The sequence below is a fragment of the Echinops telfairi genome, unplaced genomic scaffold (assembly GCF_000313985.2).
Source record: "Echinops telfairi isolate 266 unplaced genomic scaffold, ASM31398v2 ScPeMD7_2;HRSCAF=8, whole genome shotgun sequence".
NCBI classification, from domain to species: domain Eukaryota; kingdom Metazoa; phylum Chordata; class Mammalia; order Afrosoricida; family Tenrecidae; genus Echinops; species Echinops telfairi.
In genome coordinates, this window is record NW_022103898.1 from 32,165,906 (window position 1) to 32,187,010 (window position 21,105).

General features: G+C 45.8%; 1 protein-coding gene across 1 annotated transcript in view; it reads left to right on the top strand.

Annotated features, from left to right (window-relative positions):
- HAL (histidine ammonia-lyase) overlaps positions 1 to 20,800 on the top strand; it is a 32,320-nt gene extending 11,520 nt beyond the window's left edge. Inside the window, exons 12-21 of the mRNA XM_004700379.2 lie at positions 793 to 940; positions 1,778 to 1,873; positions 1,962 to 2,020; positions 3,965 to 4,045; positions 8,406 to 8,471; positions 8,547 to 8,712; positions 12,733 to 12,867; positions 17,436 to 17,544; positions 17,633 to 17,702; positions 19,018 to 20,800. Of these exons, the coding sequence (XP_004700436.1) occupies positions 793 to 940; positions 1,778 to 1,873; positions 1,962 to 2,020; positions 3,965 to 4,045; positions 8,406 to 8,471; positions 8,547 to 8,712; positions 12,733 to 12,867; positions 17,436 to 17,544; positions 17,633 to 17,702; positions 19,018 to 19,158 (1,071 nt within the window). The 3' untranslated portion in view covers positions 19,159 to 20,800. The remainder of the gene's footprint in view (positions 1 to 792; positions 941 to 1,777; positions 1,874 to 1,961; positions 2,021 to 3,964; positions 4,046 to 8,405; positions 8,472 to 8,546; positions 8,713 to 12,732; positions 12,868 to 17,435; positions 17,545 to 17,632; positions 17,703 to 19,017) is intronic.
- The last annotated feature ends 305 nt before the right edge of the window (positions 20,801 to 21,105 follow it).

The following is a 21,105-nucleotide window of genomic DNA, read 5'->3' on the forward strand; positions in this document are numbered from 1 at the left end:
CCACATTTGCTTATGCACCCAGGGGCAGTTCTACCTGGTCCCATGGGGTCACCACAAGTCACCATCAACTAGATGGCAGTGAGTGAGGTAGACTTGGAGGATCCTTGGTTGCTTCAGGGTTCAAATCCACCAGCCGTTCCACAGGAGAAAGAGGAGGCTTTCTACTCCCATAAAGAGTTACAGTCTCAGAAACTCACAGGGACAGTTCTACCCTATCCTATGCCAACTGTGGGTTGGCATAGACTCAATGGCAGTGAGTTAGCATGCGTGAGGTAGACTTGAACCACCAACCTTTTTGGTTAGCAACTGAGTGCACTACCAGGTCTGCCTAAGAATGGGGCTCCAGACAGGTAATACATTTGCCAGATCTGTGCTAAACCTTTCGCGGAGGACAGCACTCAAGTCTCAAATGTTTAAATAAATATGACTGCCTTGCACTCAAGGAGCCCTGGTGGCATAGTGGTTACCCACTGGGCTGTGATCTGCAAGGTCCACAGTTTGAAACCACCAGCCAGCTCTTTGGGAGAAAGATGGGGCTTTCTACTGCTGTAAGCAGTTACAGTTTTGGAAGCTCACAGGGACAGTTTATCTGATGCGAGAGTCACTATGAGTCGGCATCTACTTGACGACAGTGAGTTGAGTTCAGTTGCCCTGAACTTCAGGGAAAAAATGAACAGACAGTTCACCCAGCTGGTTTGGGTTTTCCCTTGTGAAAGAAAATACTGCAACATCAACTCATTCGCAGGCTAATTATAGTAAACACAGCAGGAAACGTTTCTGTCTCTCCCGCAGGGTCTGGCACTCATCAATGGGACACAGATGATCACCTCCCTGGGCTGTGAAGCTGTGCAGAGAGCTAGTGCTATTGCCCGGCAGGCGGACATCGTGGCAGCCCTGACCTTGGAAGTGCTCAAAGGCACCACCAAAGCCTTCGACACTGGTCAGCCAGGGTCTTCTCTTCCATTGCTATTCATCCAACCAGAAGCCGGAAGGGTGGGATGGTTAAAGGATGGCCGGGGAAGAGGAGGAGAAATCCAAGTGCCTGTGGCATGCTCCACCTGAAGACAGTTTCTCCTAAGCTTTGCCACTCGGGGTTCTTGAAACAAACATATTTTCAAACAGAAATTGACCCCTAGCGTTAAATCACCCATCCCGGATCATCCAAGTTCAGCGCACCACGGCTATGTGTTGCCTGAGGCATCTGTCAGAGGGATTTTAAAATTAGGATAGGATCCGATTGGTCCCCACTTGAGAATTGGGATAGAAGAACTATAGGGGAGTATCCTGTGGAGTGCGTGGTGAGCTGGGAAGAGTCCTTAATTTTGTAAGAACAATGACTTAAATTGGGTCCCCAGGGGAGAAGGGTTTTTTTAAAAGCGGGTGGGAAAATTCCATTCTCTTGGAATTCCATTTCCCACGAACTGTTTGAACCCTCTGGCAGAGTTCTCTCTGGTGATCCAATGAAACCACTTGAGGCCAGGCACATTGTCTTGAGTTGTGTTTCCAATGGGTTCAGCACATAGCTTGTCCTCGTATGTTTAAAGTGGGAAGCGTCAAGTCAGTAAGGAGAGGTTTGCTTTGGGAGTGAAGCTTCTCCGTGTGAGTGATGGGCCCTTTTGCCGACCACAGCAGAAGCTTCGGATCATCTTAAGTCATCTCCCGTAGTTCTTTTCTGATATAACAAAATGCTCACCTTCTCTAAAATATCAATTTAAAATAAGGAACATAAGAGAGAGGGGCAAAAATAGCTCACCTTTCCCTCCTTCGTCTATTATAGACATCCATGCTGTCCGCCCTCATCGCGGGCAAATCGAAGTGGCTTTTCGCTTTCGGTCACTCTTGGACTCTGATCATCACCCATCCGAAATAGCAGGTCTGGACGTATGCATGTGAGGGAGGAGACTTGGTGTCCTGTTTAGTGAACGACTCAGTGATGTGTCCCTGTCTCATCTCATCCATAGAAAGTCACCGGTTTTGTGATCGTGTCCAAGATGCATACACCCTGCGCTGCTGTCCACAGGTAAAAAAAACCAAAAACCAGCCAGCTTTCTTCCCACGCCACCCCTCCCACCCATGCCCAACTCAGGGAGGAAAATCAACGCAGAGGACAGCCCTAGGGAATCAGGTAGCAGGCCAAGTGAAATCCAAATTTCGTGACTGCTTCCCTGGAGCGCTGATGAGTATAATCTAGGAGGTTTTTCTTCTTTATGGCTAGCTGTCGACTTCCCCTGGGATGCTTTGTTCAGCTCCCACAGCTGCTGTGTTATGTACTTTAAAATCTCCGTGATACTGCCATGGGAACCGGCTCATGGAGTTTTACTGGGGTGCCCTGTGAAAGGCAGGATTTGAATCAGCCAGTCAGGCGTGGTTCCAGGAAAGCCTCCTTGTATTATTTCCAAATTCAAGTGCACCTCCCCGGTGGTGCCTCATCTGCATTTGGTAGTCAGCTAGGCTTCCATGATACATGACTATACAAGGGCTTAAGTCAAATTACAAGTGCAGATCAACTGGGGCATCCAGTATTGACAGATGTCACAATTCAGTATCTCAGAGCCATGCGATCTGACACTAGCAATTAGTTGAATGAGGAGTGAATAAGGATTTAAAAAGAGGATGAGAGCTGGTGCTCACGCCCACTCCCAGGCTGCCTAGAGTGTAACAATACTGAGGCATGAAAGCAAGACATTCAGCATCCTCAGTTTCTTTTATCTTGCATTCTCTATTCTAGGTAGCTTATTCAGAAAATAGATGGAAAACCTCTATGTAGATGAATTTCCAAAAGATCAGCATTCCGTTCTGTGCCGCAGCTGTGCTCAGTCCCATGGGCCCTAACTGACTCCATGATCATGGGTAGCATTTTGGGGTGTGTTTTTTTAAATAGTACGTCTTTATATATGAATACAGGCACCATTTCAAGTATCATCCTGTGTTAACTCTGAGACGCTGTGATTGCTAGCTGCTGTCCAGTTGACCCCACTCGTGGGCACAATGACACAAAGCGCTGCCCAGTCCCCTCTGTGGTTGGTTGGGGAGGTAATGTTCTGCTGAGATCCACAGAGTATTCACCAGCTGATTTTCAGAAGGACTGAACTCTGATTTTCAGAAGGAGTTCACCAGGTCTGTTTTTGGGGGGTCTTTCTTGGTCTAGAAGTGCCCTAGCAACATACAAGCCTCCACTAGGCTAACAGGTGGTGGAAGTACATGAGGTGTATTAGAATTTAAACTCAGATTTTCCTCCTGGGAGGTTGGAATTCGCCCACAGGACCACCAGTGCTTCAAGTGTGAATGAGATAGGTACCCTGACTCCCATTTTGCAGGCGAGAAAGGAGGCACCAAAGTAACTTACTAGACCTTGACTTCCTTTACTTCCGAGGAAATCTGGAAGATGGCCACTGCTTTAGAGCAAGCCGCTTCCATCAGAGAGGCTGCCTTATTCATGAATTCCTTCCAGCATAGCACCCTGTATACTTTTTAAACTTAACCTCCTTGGATATAGCTTTCATCTGAGTGATTTCTGTGTGTCCTGCCTAAGAGTTCATTTAAATTGTCTTATTTACTTATCGTAAGTCAGAAAGTAGCTACTTTCATCTATTTTCTAAGTCCTTTTCTGTTCCCACTATAAATGTAAGTAATTGACCCAGACCCTGCTAATAACCAGGAATTAAGTGTTCCTATGTCTAAAAGCTGTCATTCTTTCCCTACACGATGCTGTATTCTACAGACTGATCTAATGGGGAATCATATTATAAAGAATTGATTCTAATCCATCTCTCTCAACCTCCAGAGTATTGATAACAAAATTATTTCCAAATTCCAAATAAAGAAGCTATGATTTTAATAGTTATAAAGACAAACCACTTCCTGCCGAAAGACCAAAGATATTACTTTCTACAAATATTGCTACTTAAGAGAATACACTGTAGAGACTCGATTGGCCATATATCTGATTTTGATTATATTTTAGGTCCACGGTGTGGTGAATGATACAATAGCATTCGTGAAGAACATCATTGCCACAGAAATTAACAGTGCAACGGATAATCCTGTATCCTTTGATTGTTTACTGAATTGCAATTGCATGTGGACCCAGCTTTGTAACAGGGTTTCATTTAAAAAGCACTCTTTTGTAAATTGGTCCTCTTATAAGTCTAACACCACTTTGATTATTTTAGTTTTTATTTTCATTGAATTTTATTATCAGTATTTGTACAAATCTGATCTTTTGTTTATCTTTGTAGGTGAGCATGAGAATGATAGAATTAACACGTTATGGACTACAACATTGTATGCGCTACATGCCACCCATGATAAGATGTGCAAGATTTCCAATGATATGTGTGGGTCATTGTCATTCACATATGCAGTAAATGGGGGACTATTTGTGTAGAATTCCACCTTCAAGTGTAATTTTACACTTGCTCTTAGCCAAAAGGCCAAGGAGCAATCTCTGTGGTAATTGAACTATTACTTTTGTTTGGGGATTATGTTGTATAGATCTCAGTTCAGTTATTCCAATTCATGAGGCTCAGCGGTGACGTGACTTCTTCAGGTCATAGCTGGTAAATGGCAGAAGCAGCCCAGTGAACCGAGGCTTTTGGGTTCTGAGTTTAACATACTATGCTTTCAAAAATGACGCAGTGACACTCTCACCCCCACTTTACCAACACCCGTGAGATTGGGTAAGCTGATGTTTATGCAAGCCTCCCAGTTCGAGTGATGTCATGACTCCATGAGCAAAGGCAATCTTTTAACACTTACCAAAGCAAGAATCAGACAGTAACGGCCTCCCCCGTGTCTTTATTTCTGATAGGCCCTTTGAAAACTCCACACTACCATATATATAATATAAGAGACTAGTAAGAGCACTTTCATTTTTCAGAGGTGGAGCTCCACTCTCCTTAGTGCTGTGGCTGAACGTAGGGCCATCTTGTCTTGGCTTATGATGTTGCTTGCTGGTCCAGTTGTGAGGGGTTTGTTTGGTTTTGTCTGCATTCTGTTCTTGTTGAAGGGCCATCCATATTGAAGTCTATAGTCTTTGATCGTCCGTAGCAAATCCTTCAAGTTCTCTTTGCATTCAGAAAGCAAGGTCATGTCATTTGAATATCAGTTTAATAAGCCTTCCTCCAGTCCTGATACAGAGTTTTTCAGCTAGCCCATCTTCTTGGATTATTTGCTCATCATGCGGGATGAATAAGATGAAAGTTTAGAAGCTGGACACACACCTTTCCTGATTTTAAACTACGTAGCCTCCTCTTGTTCTGTTCAAACAACTGCCTCTTGATCTATGTTCAGGTTTCATGTGATTGTAACTAAGTATTGTGGTTTCCCTTTGTTCGCGATGTTATCTGTAATTTGTAATGACCCATGGAGTCAAATGTCTTTGCATAGTCAATAAAACACAAGTAAACATCTTTGTGGTGTTACCTGCTTTCAGCCAAGATCCATCTGATATCCAGCATGAAATTCTTTGTTCCACATTCTCTGCTGATCTCAACTGGAATTTCTGGTAGTTCTCTGTTGATATGTTGCTGAAATGGCTTTGAATTATCGTTAGCAAAAATTTACTTAAGTGTGGTATTCATATCACTCAATACTTACTGCATTCTGTTGGACCACTTTTCTTTGAGATGGGCACAAATACAGATAGCGTCTAACTAATATCCAGGTAGCTGTCTTCCAAATTTCTTGGCATAGATGAGTGAAGACTTCCAGGACTTCACTTGGGTGTTGAACTATCGCCGTTGGGATTCTGTCAGTTCCCAGAGCCGTGTGTTTTGCCAGTGCCTTCAGTACAGCTTGTGCACTGTCCTTCAGCATCAGGAGTTCTCGACCATGAGCTCCCCCGTGAAGTGATTGCTCACTGGCCAATTCTTGTTAGTGTAGTCACTCTGTTTATTCCTTCCATCTTCTTCTGTTGCTTCCGATGTCATTCAATATTTTGCCCAGGGAATCCTTCAATATCACAACCTGAAGCTTGGCTTTTTCCTTCAGTTCTTTGAGCTTTGAGAAATGCTCCTCATATGCCTTGTGGTGCTCTAACTCTAGTCTGCACATTTCACTGTAATATTTTACCTTCTCAAGCTGTCCCTCAAAATCTTTTACTCCATCATTTTTCACATTTGCTTTACCTACTGTACACTCAAGGGTAAATTTCAGAGTCTCTTCTGACATCCATCTTGATCTCTTTTTTTTTGAGCTCTAAATTAAGGTGATATTTAAGCAAGTTCATAGTTTAGCTCTCATGGACTTGTTTCAATTTTTTTCAGCTTCAAATTGAACTTAGATATGAACAAATAATAGCTTATTCCACAGCCGGCCACTGGTCTTTTTTTAATTTAATTTAAACATTTTATTAGGGGCTTGTACAACTCTTTTTAAAAAAATCATTTTATTAGGGGCTCATACAACTCTTATCACAATCCATACACACATCAATTGTGTAAAGCGCATTTGTACATTCATTGCCCTCATCATTCTCAAAACATTTCCTCTCCACTTAAGCCCCCAGCATTAGGTCCTCATTTTTCCCCTCCCTCTCCGCTCCCCCGTCCCTCATGAGCCCTTGATAATTTATAAAGTGTTATTTTGTCATATCTTGCCCTGTCCGACATCTCCCTTCACCCACTTTTCGGTTGTCTGTCCCCCAGGGAAGAGGTCACATATAGTTCCTTGTAATCGGTTCCCTCTTTCCTACCCACTCTCCCTCTACACTCCCAGTGTCGCCACTCACACTACTTGTCCTGTAGGACTCATCCGCCCTGGATTCCCTGTATTTCCAGTTCCTATCTGCACCAGTGTACATCCTCTGGTCTAGCCAGATTTGCAAGGCAGAATTCCTGTCATGATAGTGGAGGCGGGGAGGAAACATTTAGGAACTAGAGGAAAGTTGTATTTTTCATCGTTGCTACATCGCACCCTGACTGGCTCGTCTCCTCCCCGAGACCCCTCTGCAAGGGGATCTCCAGTGGCCTACTCATGGGCTTTGGGTCTCTACTCTGCACTTCGTAGTTCTCAACCTGTGAGTTGCAATCCCTTTGGGAGTCGAATGACCCTTTCACAGGGTCGCCCGATTCATGACAGTAGCAAAAGTCCAGTTATGAAGTGGCAACGAAAATAATGTTATGGTTGGGGGTCACCACCACGTGAGGAGCTGTATGAAAGGGTCGCGGCATTAGGAAGGTGGAGAACCATTCTAATGGTTCAACTGGTATTGAGTTTCTTCATTATCTCTTTCCATGTATGAGGTTGATTAGATCCTTGATTTGATTGTATGCCCTCCAGCTTGATCCAGTGGTGTAATTGGCATTTGTGTTGTTGAAAAGAAGACATTTTCAAAGAAGAAGTCATTCTTGAAAAATTCTATCATGTGATCTCAGGCATGTCTTCTATCACCATACTTTTCTACTACATATCCTATTTACAACCTTGGCATTCCAACCACCACTAATTATCATTGCATTTTGATTGTAGGATTCATCAACCTTGGACTGCAAAAGCTGGTTTAAAAAATTCTTCAATTTCTTCATCTTCGGTGTATAAATTTGAATAATAATTATACTAAGTGATCTTCTTTGCAGGTATATGATTATTCTCCTTTAACTGACAGTGTACTGCAAGATAAGTCTTGAAATGTTCTTGTGGACAGCAAATGTGGCCTCCTTCCTCATTAGTTTGTCGTGTTTGGCTTAGCAGTCCATATGATTGTCCAGTGTCTAGCTAATGGGTAGTTGTTATTTTTTAGTTCAGCAGCAAAAACTAGCTCTTTGGAACCAGGGATGATAATTGGCCACTGCCTTTGGTTGGGTGCCTGCTGGTTTAAGTAAACTGTTGGTAGAATGGAGTTATGCCTGAAGGCGACAATCGTGATCAAAGTTTCCTCCTACTTAAAATAGGTGACAGGGCCCTGTTAGTCATCATCTGCTGTAGACGTTGGCCCGGGGCTTGAATATTTTCTCACAAGTGGTTGTTTCAGACATAATTCATCCCTGGAGTCTTCCAGTCGATACTTTCTTCCATGTAGCATGAGCTCATAGCACCCATTGGGAAAACAGAATTCTCATTTAACCCAGTGTCCTGGTCTCCTTCTTAGCTTCAGGCTATACACATTTTGAGAGCAAGTACTAAGCACCGAATCCAGAAAGGGATGGTGTTTGCGAATCTAAGCTCACAAGGGAACATCTTCTCAAGCTGTAGGTTTCTTTAGCTTCCTGCGTGTTTAAGGTTCAGATTCTTTTGTACGCACTTAGGTCAACACCTACTCATGGGAAGCCTTTTCTCTTTGCTCCACCCACATTGGTACCAGGGCTGCCACTCCAAGGTGAAAACTGTGTCGCTTAGGAAGGGAGTTAAGCGTGAAGTGGTCTGAAATGAAAATGTTGCCTTCAAACCTTAACCTGTTCGGAAAGATGGTCTTCGCTAGCAGAGGAGAGACCATTTCCGGAGGAAACTTCCATGGTGAATACCCAGCTAAAGTAAGCTTTTTAGAATTGCTTCTGCCCGTGGAAGTGCCCCCCCAAGATTGGCTAACTGAACTGAGACTCTTACAGGCCCTGGACTACCTGGCCATCGGTGTGCATGAACTTGCAGCAATTAGTGAGAGAAGAATCGAAAGACTCTGTAACCCATCCCTCAGCGAGCTGCCTGCCTTCCTGGTAGCTGAAGGGGGTCTGAACTCTGGGTTCATGATCGCCCACTGCACGGCCGCAGCCCTCGGTAAGGACCCTGCCCTTCCCACAACACAAGCCAGCCTGCCTTCCGACAGGCGTTCACTACCGTCTTAGTTACAAGTGATGCTGTTTGTCTTTGACCAAGATCTCATTTCTTGAGCTTTTTGACTGCCTCCATTTTTGTCTTGGCTCTCTCAAGACAAATACATCAGCCACGTTCTTTCTTTCTTTTCAGGAAAAAAAGCAAATATCTGATAATGTTATACTGAAACAATTAATTAATTAAACAGAAAGAGTTGCCATCGAGCTAAATGGACTCATGGAGACCTCATCTGCATCGAAGGAGAACTGTGCTCTGTTTTTAATGGCTGAGTTTTCGGAAGTAGATGGCCATGGGGCTGTGCCCTGTCCTGGTGTGTCACTGATCTGCCCCTTACAATCTCGAGTCAGGAATCCGCTGTCTTGAAATTCCATTTTCTTTGAGGTTGCCCAGCATGTTTGTCTGTTGTAATACAGTCTTGGGGGTTTTGTGGTGGTTGGTTGCTGTTGATTCCAACTTATTGCAACTAGTCTATTCCAGTTATAGTGACCCATAGGACAGGGTCAAACTACCTCTCTGGGTTTCCAGAACGGTGACTCTTCACAGGAGTCGATCACCTAGAGCAAAGAATACCAGGGCCCATATGAGTGAGCATGAACTCTGAGACAACTAACAATAAGTACAACGATCAGAAAGCGTTGGGCGGCCCCACAGGATTTTCTAGGCTGAGATCTTTCCAGGAGCAAAGCACAACAGAGCAGCTGGTAGGTTTGAACCATTGACCTTACAGTTAGCAGTCAAGCAATTAACCATTGTATCGCCAGGGCTCCTTTGTGATTATTAGTGGTTGGCATATCTATGGAATATATATGGTCAAAAAGTCCCGGTTGGCTCAAGTTTCACCATTAACTATTAGCATCTTTGTCTCTTGCCTTCACATCTTCTTCAAACTGAGATTAGGTGGGGGGGGAGGGGGGGCTTCAAAGATGAAGTTTCTATGTGATGCCAATTTATTTCCGTAGAGAAATGGCCGATTCATAACTTTATTCCCTTATCATTATATATCACTGTAGAAGTCCCTGGGTGGTGCTCGGCAGCTAGCCAAAAGGTTGGAAGTTCGAGTCTACCCCGGTATTTTGGCTCCTGATTTATGTCTTCACTTGGGTCAACCAAGGAGGATCTCATTTTGATCAAATCAGTGTTTCCCCAAATGGAGAAGCCCTTGAGGGCTCAGTCTTTAAGCTCTTGGCAACCAACTGAAAGGCTGGGAATTCCAACCCACCCAAATCTGTTTCTGTAAAGACTTTTGCAGTCTTGAGCACCATATGGGACAGTTCTCCTCTGTTCTCTTTGGTCACAATGCGTCAGATTCTACTATGGAACCTGGAGTTTGAATCCCAAAAAAGCTTTGCCAGGAAGACACCCCAAATACAGTTAAACTGGGATGATCTACATGTCAATTACATTGGAATTTAAAGGTGAATTATTTGTGACATACGCTAAATACATACTGAGTGGTTATCGGGCGTCCTGGATTGTATTTGGCAGCCCCGTTCCTTGCACCCAGGATAGCACGATGCTAAGAACAAGGTCCCTGGTCTGAATCCCCAGCAAATCTCTTCATCTTGCTGATGATCCCAGTTCATTTCTCTGTGCACCGGAGGTGAGTGGGGCTGGCATAAGGATTAAATGAGGCGTGTCTGGGATGCCTTGGAATTGTGCTGGCACAAAGTAAGCACGAAATCAACATTAGTTGTTCTTAATAAGAATGCCCATAACTCCTTCCTCCCCTGGGTCTCACTAAAAGTCTACAGAGATCACCAAGGAAGAGCAGCTACATCAGTCGTTTTCTCGGACCCAGCCCAGTGTAACCTGTGAGAGCCGGAGCTCAACGGAACTGCCCTGTTTTCTGAGATCTCTCAAATTTCCCACCTTTGATAGGGTGCAGTCATCACCAACTCTCACTCTCTTTTTAGTGGAAACTATTTGTTTTCCTTCTCTGACCCATCTCTGCCTTACACAGATTTCATAGGCTTTACTGTATCTTCCATCTGAGCATGTCCTTGCATGTAAAAATACCCTTTTAAAGGGTCGGGGAGAAACACAAGGCTATCTACTCCTGTGAAGAGTCGCCGTTTGGGAAACTGAGAGAGGTAGTTCTACCCTGTCCTACGGGTCACTGTAACTGGAATAGGCTTGACGGCAGCGAGGCTCTTTTTGGTCTGCTTTGCTTTCAAGGGCAGAGGCTTGTCACATCAGTGTGGTGAGGGGGAGAGGGAGGGCACTGATATCTAGAGAGAGGAAGGGCACTGATTTCTCTGAGTACCAGGAGGCCTCATCAGAATGTGTTTTGCTTCCCAAGTTGCCTATTGATGCTGGTCTGCTTGCTTTCATTATAAAGAAGCTATGGGTTGGTTTTTTTCAGGGGGGTGGGTTGCCATTTGTCTTCGTCTTTCTCAACATGTCTCAGCACAGCCTGCTTCCCACCAAGCCTCAGTTTAGAGTCCCAGGAAGTGGACCTCTCAGGACCTTAAATCCAGAGAGGCCGGAATGAACCGGATGAGTGGGTCACTCCAGGTCATCTCAGAGTACAAACTCCGGGAGCGTGGCACCTGCTGACACTTCGCTCAGAGCCATCCTTGAAGTTAAGGCCAGAGGAGAAAAGATGCTAGGGATCTGACTTCGCCGGCCTCAGAAGTTGGGAGAAGGAAAGCTGTCAACTAGGCTGTTGCAACCAGTGCGGTCTTTGGACCAACACCGCAGGCATCCCTTGGGAGTTGAAATGCTGAATGTCAGGTTCCACCTGGAAAACCACTCTCTGCATGCTAACAAGATCATCCACATGTGAAATAAATTTTGGGAGGCCCTGGGCGTGGCAGTGCCTGGAATTACTCCCTCCCAGAGATATCTTGGCCCACATCAAGCCCTGGCTTAAGCAGAGGCACATTCCTGCTTTGTCCTTGCATGGCCTAAAAGCTTAAAGCCTCTTGACCAAGATCTGTGAGCGTAGCTTCAGTGCTCAAATGCCACTCCATGAATTTTAATTCCATCTCCTCTGGTGACACCACCAGCCAAATTGCCACCCCCCCCCGCCCCCAAAGCCCCCCCACCCCAAAAACCAAACTTAGTGCCATTGGGTTGATGCTGTCTCCATAAGTTCCTGAGACTGGAATTCTTTGCGGGAGTGGTAGTTTTGAACTGCTGACCTTGCAGTTGGCAGCCCAACGTGTAATCACTACGCCAGCAGGGGAAATGGCTGTAATATAAGGTGAACAGACATCCCGCTTTTGGCGGGACAGTCCCGATTTTTAACAATTTTTCCTGGGTCCCGCGGCATTTTTAAAAAGTCCCGATTTTTGGAAAGAATGCACGACAAGCTAGGGTATACGGTTTTCGGATGCCATGTGGCTATTTTGCCAGGATATGAGTTTTATCAATGGTGCCCTGCTTTTGTCCCGCTTTACCAATGTTAAAATCTGGTCACCTTACTGTAACACCTACCCCCACCCCGACTACTCTCCAATGAGAGTACACTTCGAGTACGTTCAACTTGACCTTGTGATTTTAGGGTTTCCAGCTTCCCATCAGAGACAGATTACCCAATAAGCAGTAAGCATGGACTTACATATGCTTACTTACCAATCCATAGTGAATCATTCTCACCGGTCTGTGAAATGGCTCACTTCTGATCAGTACCATCCCTGTCAGGGACAGTCCGTTTGAAAAGCTGCTTTGATTCCGCAGGAAGGTGCTGTGAGATTGGGAGAGAGAGATCTCTGGGAGGGAGTAATCCCAGGCACTGACAAGCCCAGGGCCTCCCAAATTGTTACTTTGGGAGAAACCAATTCACCAGTTTATGTTCGCAAAGTAGCTTTGAATTCCATGGAGCTTGAATGATGATCATGAGAGCCTGGAGTAGGCATTCCCTGTGTGGTGTGTCACATGGGTTACATGCGGGGACGGTCCCACGTAATGCTGGCACTTGATCCTAACAAACCGTCTTCAACTTCCATTGACTTCTTGCAGTTTCTGAGAACAAAGCCCTGTGCCACCCTTCATCTGTGGACTCCCTGTCCACCAGCGCTGCCACTGAGGACCACGTCTCTATGGGAGGATGGGCAGCGAGGAAGTCCCTCAGAGTCATCGAGCATGTGGAGCAAGGTCAGTCGATCCAAGGGAAAGGCCTCACATATCACCTACTGGCCTGTGGTTCTCGAGGTGGGAGCAGCAGCCAGCATCCCATTGGTGGCGGCAGCAGTGTTGCCTGGGAAGGCGTCAGAAATACAGGTCCTCAGGTTTCCCTTCTGGGCCTGCTGGATCAGAGAGCCTGGGGAGGGGCCAGGGAGCCACCTGGGTTTTAACGAGTTCCCCAGTGATTCGGAAACACCATGAAGGTTAAGAACCACTGCACTCTGCAGAGCTAGCTGAGTTGATAAGGGGGCTGCCTTGACATCTTCTTTTAATGAGAATTTTAGAACGCCTGTCAAAGTGGAGATACCATTTTTTATTTATCTTTGATTACTTTGTTGAGGTCAAAGTCACATCTCATGCAGGTCACCCCCTCGGAGTGTAGTTTTCAGTACACTTGTCCTCCCAGTGTTGGGCGCCCGTCGCCACAATCAGTGCTACCCTTCAGCCGCCACCCTCCTCCTCAGCGCTCCCAAACTCCTCCCAGCCTTGGGCAACCGCTAATAGACTTTCTGTCGCTATAGATAGGCCTGTTATCACTCACAGGATACTTGGTCACCAACTTCTGTTACGTAACATAAGGTTTTCAAGGCTCACCCGTGCCATCGCACAGGTCAAGGACTCCTTGAGGTGAGTGACATTCTGCTGCATGGGACCCCTCGTGGCGTGGCGGTCACTTGTTCGGCAGAGGTCTTAAAGGTCAGCGATTGGAAACTCCCCGCAGCTCCTGGGAGAAAGAGGGGACTTTTATTCCCATGAAGAGCCACAGTCTCAGACACTCACAGGGACAGTTCCACCCGGTCCTACAGGGTCGCTGGGAGCCGGCATCCACTCAGTAGCACTGTGTTTGGAGGGGTTTTATATAGCTATATGACCTTTGCTTTATCCATTCACCATGCTGATGAGGAACACGGTGTTGCTCTCACTTTGGGACGATCATGAGGAATGATTTGATGACTTGTCCGTGTACACATTTTTGCGTGGCTGTCTGTTTTCATTTCTCTTGGAGTGAAACTGCTGAGTCCAATGATCGCGCTATGTTTAACTTTTAAAAGAACTGCCTATTTCCCTAAGAAATGGCACCATCCCCACCCTGGCCAATAATGCACAAAGGATCTGATTTTTCCCCATTCTCATCAATGCTTCTTAGTATCTATCATGACGCACTCCTAATTTTCACTCTTAAAATGGTCTCTCCATTAAAAACCTTGCTTTGGTCAAACACCGAGGGAATCACCTTTCCCTCACATTTTACATCCCACCCATCGGCACACCCCCTGCTCCACAGATGCACCTCTGTCCTTTCCCTTTCCCTAGTCCCCTTGATGGGTGACAGCTACTCTTCCTCGGCAGTCCCCATACACAATAGCGAAGGTTAGCTTTTAAACAGCTGGTTTAGAGCACCATGCCCCTACTGCTGCGAACTGCATGGTCAGTAGTTCGAAACTGCCCACTGCTCCTTGGGAGAAAGACTGGGTCTTTCATCCCCATAAACAGTGACAGTCTCAGAAGCTCCCAGGGGCAGTTCTTCTCTGACCTCTGGGGCTGCCGTGAGTCGGCATAGACACGATGACAGTCTGGTTTGGAGTCTGAACGACTGAAACTTTGTCCCTAATTTCCTGTCGCTCGAAACAGAACCCCGCCCCCTGACTGCACGTGGCTTAAAGCTCCGTGTGATCCAGCATCTCACTTCTACGACCACTTCTCTCCGCCTTGTTCTCTGCCCTGGAACCAGCACCTGGGCCCTTGCTGGTGCAACAAAGAACCACGAATGCTAGAAGCTACTTCAAGTTGGAAATTTGTAGAATGTTTTCAGGTTTTGATTCTGGAGGTGAAAGGTGGTTGTTAGACTACATTGTATATCAGCTGATTTAAAATACATAAGAATCATATGAAAAAATCCAGCTAAATGTGCATTTGGAATGACGTGAAGCACAGTTGTTTTAGACCCCAGAACTGCTGCTTGTGGACAGCGACCTCAAAGAGTCTTCGATAACACGTTGCAGGGGTGGCAACTGAAGGTTTTCCTCATGTGGTTCATGTTTCACTTCGCAGCTACGACTTCCCAGATTTTTCTGTCTTTGATGTTATCTCTCAGACTACCCTTCGTTTGAGGTAGCAGCATATTCCTGACACATGTTGAACATTTATAATGTGTATACAGTTCTTAACTTGCACAATAACCCCAGAAGAGATGTACCTTCAGGAAATCAAGGCAGAGATAACACTGTCTGCCCAAGGTCAACCAGTTTGTAAATGTCAGAGTTAAGATCCAATCCCACTTCTCAGTCTTAACTCTGCCTCTATACTGCTATCTTGCTTTTAGAAAATGAACTGCCATCCTATGGACTCGCAGAACTCCAATTGCAGGATTGTTCTATAATAGACTCTAATGGAAACCAGTCTCCCGGCCATTGAACAGATTCCAACTCACAGAGAGGGACCCTATAGAACAGAGTAGAACTGCCCCCTTTGAGTTTCAGAGACAATAAATCTTCACAAGAGTAGCTAGCCTCACCTTTCTCCTATGGAGTGGTGGCTTCGAACTGCCAACCTTGAGCATCTCAATGTATAACCAACTACGCCCTCAGGGCTCCTCGTCTTGTGGCAGTGATCCCCAATGGAAATTTCTGTGAGTTGAGCATAAGGTAGTTCAGTCAGATCTTTGTAATACTCATGAAAGGGCTATGAAATAAAGTCATTCATTTAGCAATAAGCCCGGGTGTATTTCAATGATGTTGGATAGCTTTACACTAAAAAGCTATTTTCCCTTTACCAACTCCCTACTCAACTCCTTGATCAAGATGGATGACAACTGTTTCCTATTTCCTCCTTTGTGTAAATCTCAACTTGTTTATAGTTTTGCTGCTCCCTTCAGCCTAAAATACCTGGCACTTGAACCTTCGCCAAGGTTGGAAGGAGGCAATGAAGGAGCCCTGCATGAGTGGGGCCGCCCAGGGGGGAGTTCCGCCTTGCTCATTCCAAGCCTTCAAAGGCAAATCACCCCTAACCCCATTGAAGTGAAAATTCTAGGAATCGGTTACCTTCGCAAATCTCTGAGTTTCTTCATACAACAGTCTTTGTATAGCCTTTCTTAGCTAAGGACTCATTAAGTGTAACATAACTTGAGAGATACTTGGAACATTGAGAAATCTAAATTTCTCCACACTGGATATAGTCTGGAGCCCTGGTAGTACAATGGTTACATGTTGGGCTGCGATCCAAATGGTCAGCAGTTCAAAAGCACCAGCAGCAACGAAGGAGCAAGAGTGATCTTTCTACTCCCATAAGCAGTTACAGTCTCAGAAACCCACAGACACTATGAGTCAGCACAGACCTGATGACAGTGAGTTTGTTTCTTTGTTTCGGATATAGTCAGATTACAAAGATTAAAAAAAAAAAAAGAAATATAACTCAAACTTAAACCACCGTCATGCCACGATTTACAAAGAAAACAGTTTAGGGGATTAAAGTTGACCTGGCCATTTAAGTGGCTAATCCGAATCACAGACTAACACCAGCTGACGTCTTATTGTAAACTCTATGAAGCACCTTACAAATGCGGGAGAGTACAGCGAGGTCACAGGGACGCAATGAGGTTACAGAATCCATGTTGAACCTGGAAGGAACTTCACGTCCACTTTAGTCCCTAACTTCACTGCTAAGGAAATGAAACTGCCAGAATAAAGGATCTTGACTCAAGGCGCACAGCTACTCAACAGGCCTGGGATTCAACCTCCAAGCTGAGTAGCTTTCCTGTTCGTCTGCCTTCACAACAAGAAACAAAATTGGCCTCCTGATTTTAGGAAGTGGATGGAGGGAAATGGCAGATATCATTGGTATTGATGCGTGGGTAGCTTTTGGGGTGGTTTGGGGCTTCTGGTAACCTAACAAGGACATGCTTCCTTTCTCTCTGCTTCACCCTTTGTGCCAGTTTTCCAGAGCTGCCCAAATGACCACCAAATGGATGATTGTAAACAGTTTGGGAAATTAGATGCTGTCAGGACCACGGCCTCGCTGAAGGCTGTCAGGAGAACCCTTCTCTTCCTCTCTCCAGCTGCTGGTCAATCCCAGCTGTGCTTGGCAGAGCCTCAGACAGTAGCTGCCGCACTCCAATCTCTGCCTCGGCCCTTACATGGCCTTCTTTCTTCTCTGGGTGTATTGCAGGGTCCGCATCGGTGGATCTCAGACCCACCCTAATTCCTGAATGAGTTCATCTTGAGATCTTTCATTACATCTGTAAAGACCCTATTTCCAAAAACATCCTGTGACATGTGTACATAGGAGTTTGGGGAGGACACTGCTCAGCCCACTCTATCATTGCCTCCAAGAGATTAAAAAAACCTTTTTAAGATTAAAGCTCTTAAACTTTAAACAAGGCCAACAAAAATCAAGGCAGTTTCAGTCTGCCAATAGAGACTCGGCCAACCTGTTAGCTGGCTGGTGATGGCCGACAACTTCCAGGCCCTCATTTTTCCTCAAGTGTGAGGTTAGCCTTTAATCAGCCATCTTCTCTGCATTTTGTTTGTTTGTTTGTTTAGTGCTGGCCATTGAGCTCCTTGCAGCCTGTCAGGGCATCGAGTTTCTACGTCCCCTGAAAACAACCACTCCACTAGAGAAGGTCTACGACCTGGTGCGCTCTGTTGTGAGGTACAAGCAAGCCTGTTCCTGGAACGGTACGGTTCAGAACTGTGAACCTGGCCATCGTTAATCTCTGGCTGGTGCGCTTCCTCCCCAGGCCCTGGATGAAAGATCGCTTCATGGCCCCAGACATCGAGGCGGCTCACCGGCTGCTGTTGGAGGAGAAGGCAAGCTGACTACTTGTTGATGTTGTTGATTTGGGTCGTAATGGGAAGCAGAAGGGGAGAGTGAGGGGGGAACCGGAGTCATGTCCTTTGGTTTCTTGCTATTTCTTGTAGGAGCCCCGGTGGTATCCATGGGTTCAGCATTGAACCACTAACCACAGGATCAGCAGTTTGAGGCCCCAAGCTGCCCTTTGAGAGAAAGATGTGGCAGTGTTCTCCCGTAAAGATGTGCAGCCTCAGAGGCTAGCCTCAGTTTAGCCTACCCTAAGTATTGGGTCCTACGAACAGTGGGTTTGGTTTGGGGTCTGAGATTCTTGTAAATGAACAACAAGGTACTTAGGCAACTTGCCAAGTCACTAAAAATCCAAGTTGCACCCAAACATTGAGTATCCAAGGATTGGAAGTAGACATGGATTTGGGGGATACATATTCTTGGAGAGAAAATGAATGAATAGTCCATCTAGCCCCCTCCCTGAGAATGCCCTCTTTCATCCAAAAGTCTGTTCTCTTTCTAGCGCTGTTATCATAGTGCCTCCACCAGGGCTGGGAGCCGCATCCACCTGGAGGGACGTACATTCCCTGGTTTCTTTCTACTGGGGAGGCTCAGGAGTCTGCTCGAGCCAGCTTCATGCTCAGCTGCGTCCCGGCCTCACACGGGGGGAGATACAGGCTCTCTTAACTGCTTTTTCCCTCTGGCTGTGTCGGCCATGGACTTGGCTGGTGGGCACAGGTGCCTCGCAGGCTGCTCTGCTGCTGGGTGGCACAAGCAGTTAAGCACTGAGTTACTGAACCAACAGGTTGGCAGTTTGACTCTACCCAGATGTGCCTGCGCAGAAAGGCCTGCTAATCTACTTCTGAAAACTCAGACATTCAAAGACCCAGGATGCAGAACTGATGCACAGAGAAACCCAAGAAGCTGCCTTTGCATCATCAGACAAGGGTTAGCCAGAAGGAAGCATCACGTCCTACCCTTTCAGGAACTTTTCTTAACTGTTTACCCCAGTCTTCTGAGGTGCAGTTCTTTTGTTCTTTCCCCCCTTTGTGTGGGTGCTTTGAGAGAGTAGGCAGCTGAAAACCGTCCATGTAACTTTAGCGGGGGAAAAAAAAAGTGGACTTTGTATGTTAAACGCTGTTGAGGCAACCAAAGACTACTTGGCACCATTTGTGTGTGCCGTGACTTAAAAACAAGCAAACAGCTGCTGTACGTGACCCTGTTAGTCGGGGCAGGTTTTGACTTCAGGTGAAATGGATGTGGAATGGCACGGGAAAGCAGGGTCTCCCTCCAGCATTGCAGCTTTGTCCTTTCGTTGCCCCTCAGGTTTGGGAAGTCGCATCACCGTACATCGAGAAATACAGGTTGGAACATATTCCAGAATCAAGACCCATTTCACCTACGGCCTTTTCACTGGAATTTCTACACAAGAAATCCACCAAGCTTCCAGAGTCTGATGACCTTTGACAGGTGTCGTCATGAATAAGAAGACCAGACAACATTTCTGGCAACACTAGATTCGGGGAGAGAACAGAGAACTTTCCTCTGTAGATCAATGTATTCTATGATTCAGTTCGCTTAACGCCTACCTGGGGAACACAGCCATGGTTGCTTTGGGAACCACTCTCATGGTTCAAGACTTTCCGGGTATTTTTTTTTCCCCCGATTACAGGAGCTTCTTTCTTTCTTAATAATATGGACAGGTTTCTGGCTCATAAAGGTGAGAAGACCTGAGTATTCTACTCTGAACAGTAGATGGATGCAGATCTACACACCCATGGGCATCACTTTTTTCTCCGAACATGAGACTTAGGAATCGTACTTGTATGTACTTTGACAAGCTCTCCACTAGAGAACTTTCTTTTGCTAATGGTACAGTGACCTCCTATGAGGGGGATTACAAAAAGTATGTGAGAAAATAAAAGTAAAAGATAATAGAAAATAAAAGTAAAAGATAATAATAGAAAAGATAATAGAAAAAAAAGTAAAAGATAATAATGTTGACGCCCTCTCCCCTGAGACAAATGCCCTAAATGCACTGTTCACAAATGACCATTTTTAAGCCATTGCTTCCCTGTGAGTTGTTCTTTCTTCTGTTTATTAAGTCATAGTACCAAAAAGTCCAGGGGTTTTAAGCAATTAGACCACAACTCAGCTCAGCTCAACTCAGCGCACTGCCGTCGAGTGACTGTCAACTCTGGTTAAAGCCATCCAGAGGTGTCATGTGGAAAGGAGTTAGAAGTCAATATAAAGATTGTTATTTGCATGACCTCTGAACTGTGTAGTTCATATTTGTCAAATACCATCCTTCATATCAGAAAAAAAGGACTCAGAAAACTCACGGCCCTCTTAGTTGGTTCCAATTCAAAGCATGTGTTAGCACTTAATAACGCGAAGTAAGACCACCTTCATTTGACAGCTGAGAAATTGGATGCTCAAACGTTAAGCACCCTCTCCACCTGTAACAGTCATCATTAAGATGAAGCCTGAATGCGAATGGTCAGGGGAGACCCTAGGATGGGCTGCTCGATTGTTTTCTTTCCCCCACGAAGAGCTCAGACCTATGGGAAGGCTTAAGAGTAGCCGTGTAGGTGACGGATGGGTCAGAGGCTTCTAGGCTTCCCAAGGCTTAGATCATGCCAGCACCGAAGGAAGTTGAACCCATAGCTCTGCCAGCTGTAACCAATCAAAATGGGATAGGCCCACTGGCCAGCGTGTGTCCCTAAACTGGGTCCAACAATAGGTTTTACAGTCGCATTTCCACTCATTAGACTGGGAAGGTGAAACTTACCTGCAGGAATTCAGTCCACAGAAAAAGTGCCGAGGGGCCTGTCGGCCTGGGAGTTGTTCTTAGCCATCCTCTGCTGACCAGTGAAAGGAACTCTTTTCATTGGTACCCTAATCTGCCACCGATCCAGCAGACACTCGCAGTCCAGTGGCTGCTCCTCACACCTGCTTGGAGGGTGCTGGGCTCCACCAGCCACTTTGGTCCTCTGTGGCCCCATGACATGCCCGCCATCCCTGAATGTGCCATATGGCTCTGTCAGAGACTGGCATTGCCTTCAAGAAATCTCAAGGCCGAAATGGAATAAACTAAGTCTCAATTGTCTTATGCTGCCTCTTTATTCTTACATTTGCTTAGCATGAAGTTTCAGTCCTCTTTAGGGAGCAGGCTACTCTAGCTTCAGTAATTACATTTCTGGAAGATTCCATCAATAAGCACAAGTTAAAGCTTGAGACAGGCTCTCTGGAAACCAAGCAGGTCAGTATGTTTTGTTTGTCTCTCCCACTGACCAGCAGCAAAACAGTTGCAAACAATTCAGTTCCGCGCAGGGACAAGCCTCATTGTGCTTCTTAGGGTGCATCAGTCACTCTTCAAGTTTCAGGGGTGCCCATGGGACAGCCTCATAGGGT